The sequence below is a fragment of the Ascidiella aspersa genome, chromosome 7 (genome assembly GCF_963924565.1).
Source record: "Ascidiella aspersa chromosome 7, kaAscAspe10.2, whole genome shotgun sequence".
In the NCBI taxonomy this organism is placed as follows: Eukaryota; Metazoa; Chordata; class Ascidiacea; order Phlebobranchia; family Ascidiidae; genus Ascidiella; species Ascidiella aspersa.
In genome coordinates, this window is record NC_139453.1 from 26623482 (window position 1) to 26638731 (window position 15250).

Genomic DNA, 15250 nt, shown 5'->3' on the forward strand with positions numbered 1-15250 from the left:
GCATTTTGAAATTAATTGAAAACACTTCAACATAAATTTACTCAATCTTTGACGGTAGTCATTGGCAGGCCAAAAAGCTTCCGCCCCCTGTCATCAAAGAAATTTAAACTGGGAAAATCTTACAGGTAAAACATCGAAAAAGGACATTTTGCAACCACTAAAAATATTATATGAAAAATTGGATGGCTTTCGAAGCGAACCTTATTAGTATTATAAAAAAGATTAAGTTGGGAAGACAATTATGGAAACCTATTTTCTGGCATGTCTTAGCCATTACGCCATTCGCGATGCAGTTCATTTATATTTCCAAGTATATTAAAAATTTAAAAAGGGAAATTGGATAAAGGTAAAAAGATTAGAAAAAATATTAATAATTTGTATTGAAGAAGTGAAAAACTTTTCAAAAGTAAATTTAGTTAAATCAGTCATCTACTCGGATTTATTAACGGCAGCGTCATTTTTGTATTAAAATCAAATTATCCAATTATCCAACAATGCAATTCATTTTTGCAGTTAAAGTATTGTAGCAAGAGTGTCTTTTCACCTGAGTAAGTGATGTACTTCCTCCAGATCGTGTCGAACCTGTTCTGGAAGATTATCAGTCGGTCGCTCGCCTCTGTAGGGGGAACCCCCTCCACCATAGGCCCATCCTAGAAAGACGAGACAAAAAATGAATTAAAAAAGAAAATAAATATACTGTTGCTACCAGGCATAGTATGAAAATAAGTTGTTCGGGTATTTATCTGTTTACCGACGTTTCGGCTACCTATCCAGAACTTCCTAGAATTAATCAGGCAAAACTTTGTCATTTTAAAAGAAGCGTAGTTCGTATAAAATGTTTATCGGTTTATTTGAAAGCTCAAAACTAGAAAAAGACATCAATTAGGAAGGGATTTCCATGCGTACATGCCTTGAAAATTATATATTTTCCGTTTATAATATACTGTTTAAACTACAATTTGAAAAAATGTTCCAACTGAATTATAGCTTTTGAAATAGAGAAAAATGTCTACCAACCGAGACTGATAATTTGTTCACAAAGTAGCCACAAATTCGCACAAATAGAACCAAGCAAATTGCTTCAACCACTAACTGCTTCTAAAACCCATATGCCCCATCACAAATTATAAATCAAAAATCACAGTCAAAAAATACACATGATTCCGCACCTCGTCGTAGTCAGTGAAGAAGGACCTGCAGTCGACTTGGAACTGCGCCACGTTGCTGATTAAACCTCCCCTGAAACTCGGCTGGATCTCCCCCAGTTGATGCTGGTAGTCGATGGCGTGACTCAGCACTTTCTCCCATGTGTAGCGAAGCGTGTCGACCCGCTCCGACTCCTCTTTCGCTACAGCGAGTTCGAACTTGTTGTGGATGCCGTAGCAAGTCTGGTAAAGGAAAAGTGTGTTTTACGAAGCATAAGAGCGGACCCTTTTGACGTCTTAAACTTTAAATAACGCAACCTTTACAGCAGCAACGTTTAGGTCTGGTTGTAATTGTTAGTTAACCGGGATGGTTAAAATATGTTAATTATATTCTAGCCATTATTAGCCCTTACAAATTACAAATCTGATATTATTTCAAATTACCCGGCAGGGTCCATTTGCCTTATAAAAATATTTGAGGATCTTATGTAATTTTTACACTTTAGAAGTTACAAAAAATCACTGGACAATAACAACCCCAAGTTGCAAATCAACCAGGAGGTCATGTTGGACCTAATTGCAAATTCAAGTAGAACTTACTGCCATGCGATTTAAGTTATTTGCATCAATAAAGGTCAAGCCATTGGATTTCTGATCAACCAATTGAACGTCAATCAGTTGAAAATGGTAAACTATTCCGAATCCTATAGCAGCTGTTTCAAATGTTTAAAAAATTGACAAGATAGCGATTGGCTTCAACATCCTCTCTCAGGTAATTGTAATTGTTAACAACGTTTCGGTAACTTATTCAAATCGCCTCCTTCACGGTGAATGCCACCGAACGCTCGTATTACACTATATTTTGGAAAAACACAAAGAAAAAAGAAAGAAAAAACGCGAGCAACAACACGATAAGAAACAATGATGTTTTTGTACAAGGCGATTTAAATTTGTTGCTGAAACGTTAACAATTACATTTACCAGAGAAGCTGTTTTTGATTGTCATACACCTAACATAAGTATAATCCACGAGACATCGCAAAGCTATTCAACTCTTACCTCGATTGGCGTGATCATCATGTCGATGTCGATCTGCCGCTCACGGATCTCACGAAGACTGCCCATCACGATCCTGATGTCATCGAGGTCTTTCACGGGCCGGCTCATGCGTTTACTGACGTCATCGATGAATGCGAATATCTCCTCCATGTTGGCTCGGTACTTGAAGTTGCACTGCTTGCCGTAGAAGGACATCCAGGTGTGGCACTCGGTGGTGAGTGCGAGTTTCAGTTCCTCTGCGAAGCGCAAGAAACGATGAATAACTGGATTGTTTTTATTGTTTGAAAAGTCTAAAAGCCAGTGTTGTAATGAGTTAAGTCAGTCACTTGATTTAAGTGCACTTAAGTTACCCACGTTTCAAAATGACTTGTTTACAACACTGCTTGAAGCAGACGCACATTTTGAAGCGTGGTCTCCAATTTCATTGTCCCGTTTTTAAACTTGTTATTTTTTATTGATTTTGGTTTGTGTCGTCATTATAGAGCGTGCACATTAGATAAGAATCAAACAATGTTATAAAGAAAGCCACAGAACACCGAAAGCCTTCATAACCGAAATCAAACCCTTTTGAAGGCTTGTAGGGCACTGTGATATGTGTGTCGTTATCGTTGATCAGTACTAATATTATTTCTAATATGTTTAATTTTATTTGAGGGGGTTGTAGATCCCCTTTTTTAATCACGGAATGATGCTTTTTGTCTCGTCGTAACATTTTGAATACAGTTGGCAGGGAGGCGGTTTTACTTTCACCACCTCGAAGGAACAATTTAAGTAGAGCAATTAAAATAGTCGACACGACTTTTCACAACAACTGAATCTGATATTCAGTTGTAATACGCGCTTTCCGGCAAACTCACCAGTAAAGAGTGCAATAGATCCGACAACGAGGTACTGAGGCTCCGAGTTGATTTGGTCGATAAGATCGCGGTAGGAGAGTATGTTGTGCTCGAACTCGTCCACGGTGGGCGAGCGGGCGAGTAGGTCCTCGAGTACCGAGTCCCGGTCGAGTTTCCAAACGTGGTGGTAACGCTCGAACTCCGCGAGTACGTTTTGCACTTCCTTAAAGCGGAAGAATATGAAAGGACGTTTTTTTCTGTTTTTCGGCGTGTTTTTTTTTATTTTTGAGAGATTGATTGGTGGCGCAAGGCATATTTCAGAATTTAAAACAATTGATTGTAAAACATTTTAGGTAAAAAGCTATTTTTACTATTGAACAGTTATATATTTTTATTAAAAAATATTATTAATTATTAAAAAACTTGTTAGAATCCTTTAAAATATAAAATATCTCAAAAGTGATTTAATAAAAATAGAAGTAACAATTGATTTATCTGTTGAAGGAAACAAATTGGTGAATGTAAGATGACTGACTTTTTAAAGACAAACGATTTTCGCATTATAATATTTAAATCTGTTGTGATTAACGTCCGGTCGCTTTTTCGCCGTGTTTGAATTCGTTACAGTTTGAATACACTCATATTTTTTTCGAAATGTAAAAGGCAGATTTGGCTTGGAAAGATATAAGAATAACAAAAGCCCATACAGAATTAAGGTCGACGCGTTTATCTTGCAAGGGTCAAGGTGGTTTCTATTATTATATATTCAGAGTAACAGTCCATACAGAAGTATGTTTATTGTTTATTGTATAATGTTTCGAATTGTTCTTTATTCATTTTCAGCATTCTTACTTCTATATGGGCTTTAATACTCCTAATACGTCTTACTGCAACCTCCAACCAATATGCTCAAGACACATAGTAATTTAAGTGACATTTCAAACCGACTCACCTTCCTCGTCGAGTTAATGCAGCTGCAAAGTTGAATGTAGAGCTTATTGATATCCTTGTTGTCCCTCACAACCTTATAATGGTTCCGATGGTGACTCGCAACCTCCAGCGTTGCCGGTTGCTGCACAAACTCCACGATCGTCACCCGGCTGCGTGACGTCATGTTGCCGCGCGACGTCGATGATGTCACCACCGTCTTGGATTGTGACGTCACAGCCGTGCCAGAGCCGATCGTCACGGCCGACGCCGACGACTCGGAAAGGACGCTCGCGCTGTCGCTGCTATGACGTCGCTCGTCGATTAGGCGGTGGAAGCCGCGTTGGCTCTGTGACGTAACAGAGACGTTAGTGACGTAACAAGTGATGTCATGAGCTAAGGTTTAGATCTGTGACGAAGTTCTTCAGTTGATTGATAGCGGGTATAATTACGTCGTGTATATGTTTATTTATTCTTTATTTCTGTTTGTTGTTTGTAAATATTTTTATTATTTAATGGTGAAACTAACGGCCCAAATAGACGTTACAAGCGACATGCTTTATTTCCAAACGTTTCGGCAAATTCTAATGCCATCATCAGTGATATGAAGGCCACATCGGTTGCACCCGTTTATACACACTTTGGTCGCACCAAGAAATTTTTATTATTATTTTGTTGTTGCGGAAAAAAATGGTAATGTATTATAACTAGGACGAATATTTTTTGACCTAAAAATTAAGAAATTTTGACCTAAAAAATTAAAATTTTGACAAATTTTGACCTAAAAATAATTTATTTTGACAAAATGTTGACCTGTTAGAAATAAATTGATTGAAATAACCTAGGCGTCGTTATTCACACGTTTTTTATAACGTATATTGGTCTAATGAAGATATAATACGGTTGAAAAGACTTTGAATATCAATCAAAACTAATTTTTTTTGATAAAATTTAACGATAAATTAAAAAAAAACTACGACCAATTTGAAAAAGCTGACCATAGTTTTTTTTTAATTTTGTAAACGGTTTATGTGCATTTTTATTCGATTTTTGATGAAAAAAATTGACAAATTTTGACCTAACGTGTAAATTTTGACAAAAATTTGACTTATAACGCTATAGGGGTTAAAAAGTAATCCTAAATTATTTAAAACATCTTTTAGGTCAAAACCTATCGGAAGGTATGACGTGAACCACGAAAATTCCTTAAGTTGTACAAAAATATCAGCCTATGTCGCACGAAGACACTCAGCATACAATTTGCTAACTTTCCTCAAACAAAAATTTGATGTTTCTTACGTGTGAGAGCCTGTCTTTGCTCCATTGCGCCACCCCGCGCATAACGAGCAGTACGTAGTCGGAAGCACGGGTAATCCCCTGTTGCACCTCTTCCAGTCTGGGGGACATCCCTATCTGAGGAATGGCTAGGATTGCGTTGGAGCGCAACAGCGGCACCAGGCGGGCGTTCTTTTTGGCGTCGTTCGGCGGCTGGATGTCGCCTGTGAGTCAACAAGAAAACCAACGGTGTTGAGACGTGCTTTTGTCTGTTTGTCGTGAAAATGTGCCTAGCTTATTTAGGTAAATTCACCATTTGGAGCAGGGCAATTTTTCTTAAGTTTTGTTAAAATTGTTTTTTAGTGCATTTTATCAAAAAACCTAGCATAACTAATATTTTAATTACTTAGGCAATTCTAAAGTTATTTTAACATTGCCAACCTTTAAAACAAATACACTATGAATAATTAAACCGTATACAAAAAGCATGAAGTTTCGATATCCACTTAATTAAACCAAGGCGAAAATTGGGTTGAATTTTATTAAAATTAGAGTCAATTTAATTCCAAACTGTTTAGACAAAGAAAATATACGAAAGCTCAAAGGTAAAACTGTGCTTTGCACGACAAAAAACTTTTCTGTTTCCGTTCAACCCTTTAGTGTTTGTTGAAACGCATCAATTACAAACGACCAGTTAAAAGGTATAGAGTAGCGGTTCCCAAACTTTTCTAAAAATTTGCTTGGCGGACCAGTTGCAATTATTTTGAAATTTCGCGGCCCTATAAAAATTCAAGGGTCATTTGACCTATGTTTCTTGTGGTACACTAGTGCAGTCACAAGTCTCTCTAATGTAACAACTTTCTAACTAATGCGAACGATTCGCTGATAACAGGTAGTACAGCATATTAGATGCTTTATGATGTCACAATAGACATCATAAAACACGCTATATGATCGAATAATTAAGCATAACTATAAGACAATCATGATGACAGATGATGTTTAAAACATAGACTAATGTTTAAAAACATTCGCTAATAGAGGCTTACTAATGTATCGCTGCAGACTCGGCGAAATGATCCGTTTCCTTAGCGCCTCCAAGGTCACCTTGACCACCTTGATGAGTGCTTCGATGTTGCGGTGCTTGAAGTAAGCCAGAAGCTCCCTAAAAGAAAACATGAATCTCTTTATAAATTCTACAATTTTTTTCTATATCGAAGCAGATCTGCTCAAGGCTAGATCTTGTTGCGTTTTTTACCAAAACTTCGCGAAATGCTAATGTGGGTTTTGTTGGCCGTATTGTGGCATTTGTTTCAATCTTGTCACTCGAAGATAAACTAATTCAATTCAGGAGCACATTGGTTGGACGTTGTATTAAGACGTGGTAAGAATATCAAAGCCCATACATAAGTATAGGTATCATTTTGAACGTTTCGAATAACAACAACTTTAAGAAAAGGAGCTCCTCAAAACGCTCAAAAATAACAGTTATTCGAAACGTTTAATCTGTTACCTACTTTCGTGTGGGCTTTAATATTTTTACTAAGTGATTCAATTTTAAAGAGGATTCTTCTGACAAATATTTCTTCTGTGCCGACGTTTCGATTACCTATTTCAGGCAATCTTCTTCAGGGCAAATGAACTTGTAACCTTACAGAAAAGTATATATACACTACAGCAGGGGTTCTTAAACTGGGGTCCATGGAACCCTTGGGGGTCCGTGAACTAGTTTTAGGGGGTTCATCAAGGCATAATTAAAGAACTAGTGTATACTTAAGAAGCAATTATTTTTTCAAAGAAAAAACTTTAATTAAAAATTAAAAGGTTTTGCACTGAATGTATAGTTAGACTCCATTTAACTTTCACATTTTTCGGACCGAAATAAACAGAGTTATGAAGTCTATTTGTATTGTGACGTCATATTATGCCATCATTTTGGAGCATTTCTCGCCTACCGGGGTCCGTGCAAAGCAAAAAAAATTTTAGGGGTCCGCGGTAAAAAAAGTTTGAGAACCCCTGCACTACAGTGAAGAAAAACGATGATTCAACTCACTTTGCTTCTTCTTCCATCACTTGCATCACGTCCTTCTTCTTCCGCTTGCGGGCACTCACGGCACGGGAGAGCGAAATCGTTGAACCGGTGCGGGCGCTTTGGGCACTAGGTGGCACATTGCGACTTGTATCGTCATCCTGCTGAACAAGAATTTTTTTTACGTAACTAAAAATTAAAACTAAAATCTTGCGGGAAAAACAGAGCCACTTTAAGCTTCGTAAGTAGGTTTTTTATTTTACATGTAGTAAGTCAAAGCCTTGAAATATTTAACATGAAGCATAATCAAACTGCTTGTGAAAAAAGAAGCTTTTTTTCTATGCTTTTGCAACGTTTACTAAATCAGTAATTTTTTCTCATCAGGAGAATAACAAATATCGAGGCGTCTTAGCCGTTCGAAAATAGCCAAACCCTACGACGTAATCATGAAGTAAACCATGAACAGATTATATACGAAAAACAATTTGTCTTTAGCTAAGTTTAAGTTTCTAAATATCAGTGATATAAAATGTAAGACGCTGTGCAATATGTTTGAGATCAATTTATATTCCAATCAACTAGAGAAGAGTCATCTTAGTGAGTTGAACTCTCACCAAGCACAAGCTTATAGTTGCTTCATTGTGGAACGTAAAACATATATATTTTATGCGACGGATTCCTAAAACACAAAAAAGCTAACCTGTCCGTTGCTGAAGGACGGGGGTGGTCCAAAGTCCAGCAGCATGTCTATCAGCTCATTGGCTGCTTCCTCGACCAATCGCGACTTGGCTTGCAAGGCATGGGCGCCAGAAGTACAAAGTTCCTGGACAAAAAAGCAACAAAAACTTAAATAAAGTAAAAGTTTAAAGCGCATAGGTAATACAGTATACTTTTATTTGTTTTTGCTGTATAGCTATGGTTCAGCCAATACAATGACTGTGAAAAAAAAATCAACCCTGTAAAAATGTCAACCCTCGCAAGGTTTGTATAAAAAAATCAGCTTATTAGTGTCACAAATTTCGGAGAAATTGCTCTATATAAATCTTTGCTAGCTCTTTGCTCTGACGAACCCAGTTAACCCCACTAATTAAAGCTTTTTATGAATGAACCATCCACGCCCGTGTAATTGTGTATGCTGTAGATTTCTCTTTACCAAACAAAGGTAAAAAAACTAATAAACAGCCTGCAGATCAGTTACTGCATACGCTGGCCTTTTAGGGATAGTGACCGAATGTAACGGGCACCTTGTCGTTAGTCGTTCTCACATTTCACTACCATGTTTAATCGATAAACCGACATTTATGGTGTGGCCGAGGTCGTGAGTTCGAACCTCAGCGTTAAAACAGTTTAAAGGAACCCTTACTTGAAAAAAAAAAAAAAAAACACATTAATAAATTGGCAACGTTTAAATATATTCATAAACAAACAGACTTTTTTAAGTTTATGCCCCAAACAACGGCGTTAAAAAAATGCCCACCTTGGTCCTTTCGATGAAGTCGTGCACAGTGAGCGGTTGGTCGACCGGCAGTTCGATCAGAGGAGTCTTTGACATCTCGAGGAGCACAGAATCAATCCTGTACTCAATCAGGTCGTTAACGCGATCCAGAAGAAGCTCAAGTTCGGCTGAAACGGGATAAATAATCGTTTGCATTATGACAGTTTGAGGTACGTGCAAGACTACACGCATAATGAGTAAAAAAAACGATTGCAAAAAAGACAGCTACTTTGCCAATACTATAGCCAGGAAAAAAAAGGATCATTTTATAACTTTTCACAAATAGATAACAAAATTACGAGATTTGCGACTCTATAAACCATGAAAAAACACATCAAGACTAAATAAATAGAATAAGCTGCGAAATACTGAATTCACCTGAATGACGTAGTAGGAATGTCGAAAGCAATGTAGAAGTAGTTAACATCTTAAACGTTTCGAATATTTCCTCATTTATTTTTAATATACCAGTGCCTTTTGTCCATGTAAAAATGAAAGAGTTATTCGAAATTTTAAAATGTTACCTTCTTCTATAAGGGATGATTTGATATCCTTACTATTAAAACCTCCAACCATTAAGACCTAAATGCTTTTTTTACTGGTCGATTCCTCAGATAATGTTCATGTCGTCATTTATCGACTTATTTTAACAGAAATTAGCAAACGGCATCTTCAATAAAAAATACAGAAAAGTGTACAAGGAATGATTTTTACTATGCATAACAATAGTAGAAATGCAAATTCGAGTATATCAATACTTGAAGTTTTGGAGCATAATGGTTGGAGGTTGTAGTAACCTAGTACGTAATAAGAATATCAAAGCCCATACAGAAGTAGGTAGCATTTTGAACGTTTCGAATAACTCTTTATTCATTTTCAAGATCAACAATGAATAAAGAGTTATTCGAAACGTTCAAAATGATACCTACTTCTGTATGGGCTTTGATATTCTTAATACTTGAAGTGAAAATGTTTTTTAAACACCATATAAATACTGAGATAGCTTCAGCAATAGTATGAATCGAAAATATCCGGGCCGAGAACATTGCTCGAGTAAAACATGTCGCACTTCGGCCAATGAGACAAAAAAAAGTATTTTTAATAAAAACATTTTTTTAATTTTAAGCTTACCAAGCGCGGCATGGGCCATCTCGATGTACTGGTCGATGTTGATGCTTGTCCAGCTAAGGACGGTCAGTCCCGGCTCCAACGTGTCATCCACTTTGGACACGTGTGGTCCCATGAGAGGTTCGATCGCCGGCAAAATTTTGGCGCGAATCCGGCTGTTTTCACTCAGTAGGAACTGAAAGACAAATTAAGCGGATGAAAACGTACGGTTTAAAACGTTACGCAGTTAGATAAAGTTCTTGCTGGCAAAGTTGCCCTCTATTTCGGTGTTGAAAATATGGCAGGCCTAGTGTATGGTATTTTCATTTGCTAACGATAAAAGATTAACAGAAAATTCGGAATTCGTATTAAAACATTTAGAATAAAATGATAAAATAAACTACACGGTGTGGAGTGGATGGTTATGTTAACATTTAATTATTTAACCCAAATTGATTTCGATAGCTCAAGAGGCTAATGCAACTAGTAATGTACTGAGGGTACATCAAAAAGCAATACTTAAACGTAAATAAAACGAAAAAATGACAAAAAAATATTAAACAGTCTACACATCAATTGTATAATACTCGTAGTCGTAATGACATACCAAAATATAGTAAGAAAACACCATAAAATATCTGCAAATAGCAATATTTTGATTAAAAGCCAGTCATGCGTTTTTTTTAATTTACTTGTTTAAATATTACTAGGTTTACCTCGAAAAAATGTTCTTCCATCAAAATCAATTTTTTTAAAGTCAAATTTTACTGGAAGACAAATCAACAAGTTAAACCATCCCGGGCAGCAACAGCATATTGAATAAATAGGTTTGTAATATTTGATAAAATAGCGAAGATATTGTTTTTACCTTCAGCTTGTTGTTGTGCTCCTTGAAAACCGCTTGCTTCTGTCTTATCTTGTTCGCGGTTAAGGGGATTTCCAGTCCCATCTTGCTCATGCTCTCGGTCTCGCGAATCAGCGTGAGAATAAGCGGGTCAAAGTTTACGTAAAGCTCGTTCGATTCCGGGTGACGCACGAGAAGTGACGCTTGAAGACCTATGACGTCACAATAGTACCTTTGTCAGTTTAAAAATTCAAAATAAAATAATCCTGTTCTCCAATTTCAATAAGGCATTTGTAATTGATATTAATTGCATGTTTGTACCTAATACACTGTTATCAAATAGTTAGACCTTGAAAAAATTTGTTATAACAATATTACCTGCTGTTAAATTAAAGTATTTAATGAAATAAAGGTATGTGTTTTACTGTTTTCACTTGAAAGTTTCCGATTTGCCTCAATGCAAGAAGTACAGCAATATCAGCTGCATATTTATGAACAATAACCCGAGGATTAAACATTGTCTAGTTATTTTTAAACAGCAAATAATTTTATTTGCAAACTTTAAGTTATAGCGTTGTGAGTTTCGATGTTTTTAAACTAAATTCACAAGTTAATGTACGAGTACATCTGACGTTGTGTTGTTCATAGTATGAATTAGTTTAAATAAAAGCAGTTTAAGTAAAATATGATTCAAGTTGTCAATAAGCTGTGTATATATCAAGATTTCAAAATGTTGGCAGTTAGCGTTTAAGTTCCGCAATTAGCAATCCGTACTTTGTTAAACAATGGGCATAATGATGCATTATTTCCTTATCTAGCGTGCATGCATTGAACGTTCAGCATTTTTTTTTTAATTTAATGTTTACTTTTCTTATGATACACAACAATCTTTATAAAAAGCTGGCCGTATTTGGTAAACTGACCACAGGATATTCTAGATATTTATCAATAAAAAAGAAATGTCTGCTGTGGGATTCGAACTCACAACCTTGTTACTTGCGTAAGTTTCTTTTATAGCGGAGGTCGTGAGTTCTAAAAGTCTTGTGTTTCAATACGTAAAAACCTTTTTCTTATACTTTTTGAAAAAAAAAATCGTAAAATATTATTTGTTTTGAAAAAGCCCCCTCCGGGAAAAATAGTCTGAAACGATGGATCTTGCAACAGTGTACGCGCGCAACAAGAAGCCCATTATGGCATTGAGGTTATTGCTTAAATGAAATGAAGCTTACTCAGAAAAGATTAAACGTTCACCTGCTTTTGCAAAGTCGACCTGCCTCAGCCATCCTCGATGATAGAGCACTTCGAACTCGAGGAGGACCTTGGCGACCTTGTTGTAGTTACGTATGATCCTCTTCGCTTCCGTAGTTCGGAGCACGTGGGGAGCTTCAAGCTGGAGGAGGTCCATCGGCTCCTGGATCCGCCGGAAGAGCTGACGTGCCCACGTGATCTTACCTGCGGGCGTAAAAGTCAAGTTCAAGGTTGGATGCGGCAAGCCAATGTTTCTAACTGTATTTTTTGTAGCTAATATTAAACATGCCTAAGTCGAATGTCACCAAGAACAAAATGAAAGGCGATACATCAGTTAAACGTTATTACACAAACGAGATATTAACAAATCCAATATAATGTTTTGGCACATAGAAATCCCTTATTAGTATGACGTCATTATACCAGCAATTGGTGGCATGTCACGTGGTATGACCGGGTCTTGACGTTGCTTGTTGTAGATCTTAGAGATGGCGTCGACGTCTTTGCCGTAGTTCTGAAGCACTTTCTCGTACTTTTGTTCGATTCCCAAATCGGGGATTTCCAATCTGGAAATACACAGGGAAAATATTATAGTTCTCTGCAATGGCATTCAACTAAATTATGTCCTAAGCCTAACTATATTGTTCATGAATTAGTAGGCCATTTAAAGAAATACAGTCGGTGATAAGGTTATCATATCGACGACATGAGTAACCGCAGAAAAAACAGCAAAATTGCGCATTTGAGCTAATCAATTCGATGTTGTAAGTAGAAATATAAAATGTTGAAAGACAACTTTACTGTATTACAGCATAATGATTTAAATAACCATTATTTTGTCAAATATTCCAATAAAATTGCAAATAATTATATATATATTTATATTATATATAAAAATGCTGTTGCTACTAGGCATACTAAAAAGAGGCTATTCTGCTATTTATTTTCTCCAACGTTCCGGCTACCTATAGTACACATGATGCATTTATCGTGGAACAACAACCCCATGCAATGTAAAACGAAAATGCGATGAGCGTGGTGCTGTTGCACTCCCTGATTGGTAGAGTGATTTAAAGAAGCAATATTCTGTTAAAAATTAAAAAACAAGCACACGCATATTTGAATATATGTATTTGGTGTCCAAAATTCATTATATACCTAACCGTTTGGAAAGCAAAACAGACAATTCAAGCTAAATAGTTAGACGATTTAACAACAGCACTACTCGTTACTCTCTTGTTATTTTCGTGATGTCATTCACCACTTTCACTTTATCTAGCACCTCTTAGGTTAACAAAATCGCCTACTTTTCGAATCTTCTGAGCAGCAGAACAGCCCTAAGGGTGCTGGGCAACTTGTCGAACTGCTGGTCCATGAAGGTCATAATCTGGGAGTGAAGGTCACCGATGTTGTTGTTGAAGTCGTCGTAGTCGTCGTCGAAGCTCACTTGGCGCTGGTCCAACGCGTTGTAGGGCTTCTTGCGCATGTTCGTCACGATAACCTTTGTTTATATATAAGAGTGTGACGTAACAAAGATAGTGCGTGGTTTGAAATGCGGTGAGTTGATATGTGATTGAGGCCTGTTGGAAAGGATGTTACTTATGCGCTATGAAGTTACTTTTGTTACCAGTTGTGCTAAAAGAATTGCTTCCTTATTTTTGTTTTAAAGCTTTAGCAGTGAGCACAGCAATATATACATTTAAAAACATTAGAAAAAGTATATGCGATTATACTAGTTGACGTCCGAAGCCTGGAATATTAATCGAAAAAGGATATTCAACTCTTTAAAAAGAAGACGCGATAGTTAAAAAAATTGCAATTAAAACAAACATGTAAACAAGTTAGCCAAAATGTAGAAGCTAAGTAGATATTCGGAGCTCGACTTTCTTGCCAAAATATTCCTATCAGTTAGATGCCGGTGGACTAACCTGAAAAGAGAACTCGAATCCAACTAAAACGATTGTAAATACACCGAATCCGTTCGAATTTAAACATGTTCCTCAATATGGTCATTTAGAAATCGGAACGTCTTATCGCTAGTAAGAATAATAAAATAAATGACTTTTTCTGCAAGTGGGCTCTTTTGAAGCCCAGTACAAGTAAGTCCCGAATCTCCAGCTGTCTTTTCATCCCTCCCTGCTAAATCGTCGCTATCAGAAATGTGTTAAACTCCCCTATTTTTCTATCGCATTCGTTCTATTGTGTCACTATATGTAAAAAAATGGCTAAAACGATTTCCTTTGGTTAAGACATTGTTTTGCAAACCCCAAAAACAGTCTGCGGTGTTTTCCCACCTGGTACTTTCCCATCATGGGCTCGATGCCCTCGATCTTGGAGCTCTCTAGCGCCGCGTAGATGCGGATGGTGTCGAACATTTCGAGTATCTTGCGAAGTCTGCGCACAAGTGCCTCGAACTTGCCGAAGATGTACATCTCGCTAAAGTCGAACTTGCGCTCGTTCGGCGATTCCTCGAGACGCTGCTTTGTCCGTTGGAAGCAGCGCTGGTACTCCTGCGATTTTAAAGGTGTTAAATCAAGGTTCGGGAACCTATGGCTCGCCAGCCATATATGGCTCTTTTCGTGACGCCATATGGCTCTTTTAATGAAAGAATCTTGCTTGCAAAAAAACCTTAGCTATCATTTCTCAGCATGATCTAAATAAAACTGCACGTAGCCCTGGCCGCATTACAAATTCTAGATTTCCTTTTTTATTACACATTGTAACAAATTTTCGGCGCTTCCCGCGAATTCTATTTGCTTTTCGGGGCGGTTATCCCAACTAGTTGTCAAAAAAGTATTATATGGCTCTCGTCAAAATACAACCAAGAATATTTGTCTGGCTCCCTTAGCTCAAAACGTTCCCCACCCCTGACTGTGTTAAAAGGACCAGTTATAAGACTGAAGTAACAACAGGCAACAACGTCGAAATAAAATACACTTCGAAATAACGCCAAAATAGGACTAATGCCTAATGGTCGTAATAATGTATGAATCATAATAAGTCCTAAATCCATCCTAATAAGACCTAAATGGCCAGAATCAGGCCTATAAAACACTATACCTATAGCCCCAAACACATCCCAAAGTACATCACTACCTTCCCTAATACGGTCAGCACAAGAATAAATAGTTAAAGAATTGTTTTATTATACCTTCTGTTCTAACCAGGGTTTTTTTTAAGGTTTGGTTTGGGTGACCGCTAAGTAGTTTTAAGAGACCGCAAGTGTTTCATTTAAATGCCAAAAAATAGCCATATTTGCGAGAACGAGAATGTTTAACGTTAGGC

At 37.0% G+C, this 15250-nt stretch overlaps 1 protein-coding gene across 1 annotated transcript in view; it reads right to left on the reverse strand.

Moving 5' to 3' along the window:
• LOC146138725 (dynein axonemal heavy chain 5-like) overlaps positions 1 to 15250 on the reverse strand; it is an 82847-nt gene that overhangs the window by 57243 nt on the left and 10354 nt on the right. Inside the window, exons 11-26 of the mRNA XM_083394043.1 lie at positions 14260 to 14475; positions 13273 to 13466; positions 12389 to 12531; positions 11969 to 12169; positions 10742 to 10929; positions 9898 to 10069; positions 8749 to 8894; positions 7972 to 8094; positions 7296 to 7435; positions 6292 to 6407; positions 5267 to 5466; positions 3993 to 4316; positions 3062 to 3263; positions 2205 to 2440; positions 1170 to 1388; positions 545 to 650 (exon numbers count right to left, since the gene is read on the reverse strand). Of these exons, the coding sequence (XP_083250169.1) occupies positions 545 to 650; positions 1170 to 1388; positions 2205 to 2440; positions 3062 to 3263; positions 3993 to 4316; positions 5267 to 5466; positions 6292 to 6407; positions 7296 to 7435; positions 7972 to 8094; positions 8749 to 8894; positions 9898 to 10069; positions 10742 to 10929; positions 11969 to 12169; positions 12389 to 12531; positions 13273 to 13466; positions 14260 to 14475 (2926 nt within the window). The remainder of the gene's footprint in view (positions 1 to 544; positions 651 to 1169; positions 1389 to 2204; positions 2441 to 3061; positions 3264 to 3992; positions 4317 to 5266; positions 5467 to 6291; positions 6408 to 7295; positions 7436 to 7971; positions 8095 to 8748; positions 8895 to 9897; positions 10070 to 10741; positions 10930 to 11968; positions 12170 to 12388; positions 12532 to 13272; positions 13467 to 14259; positions 14476 to 15250) is intronic.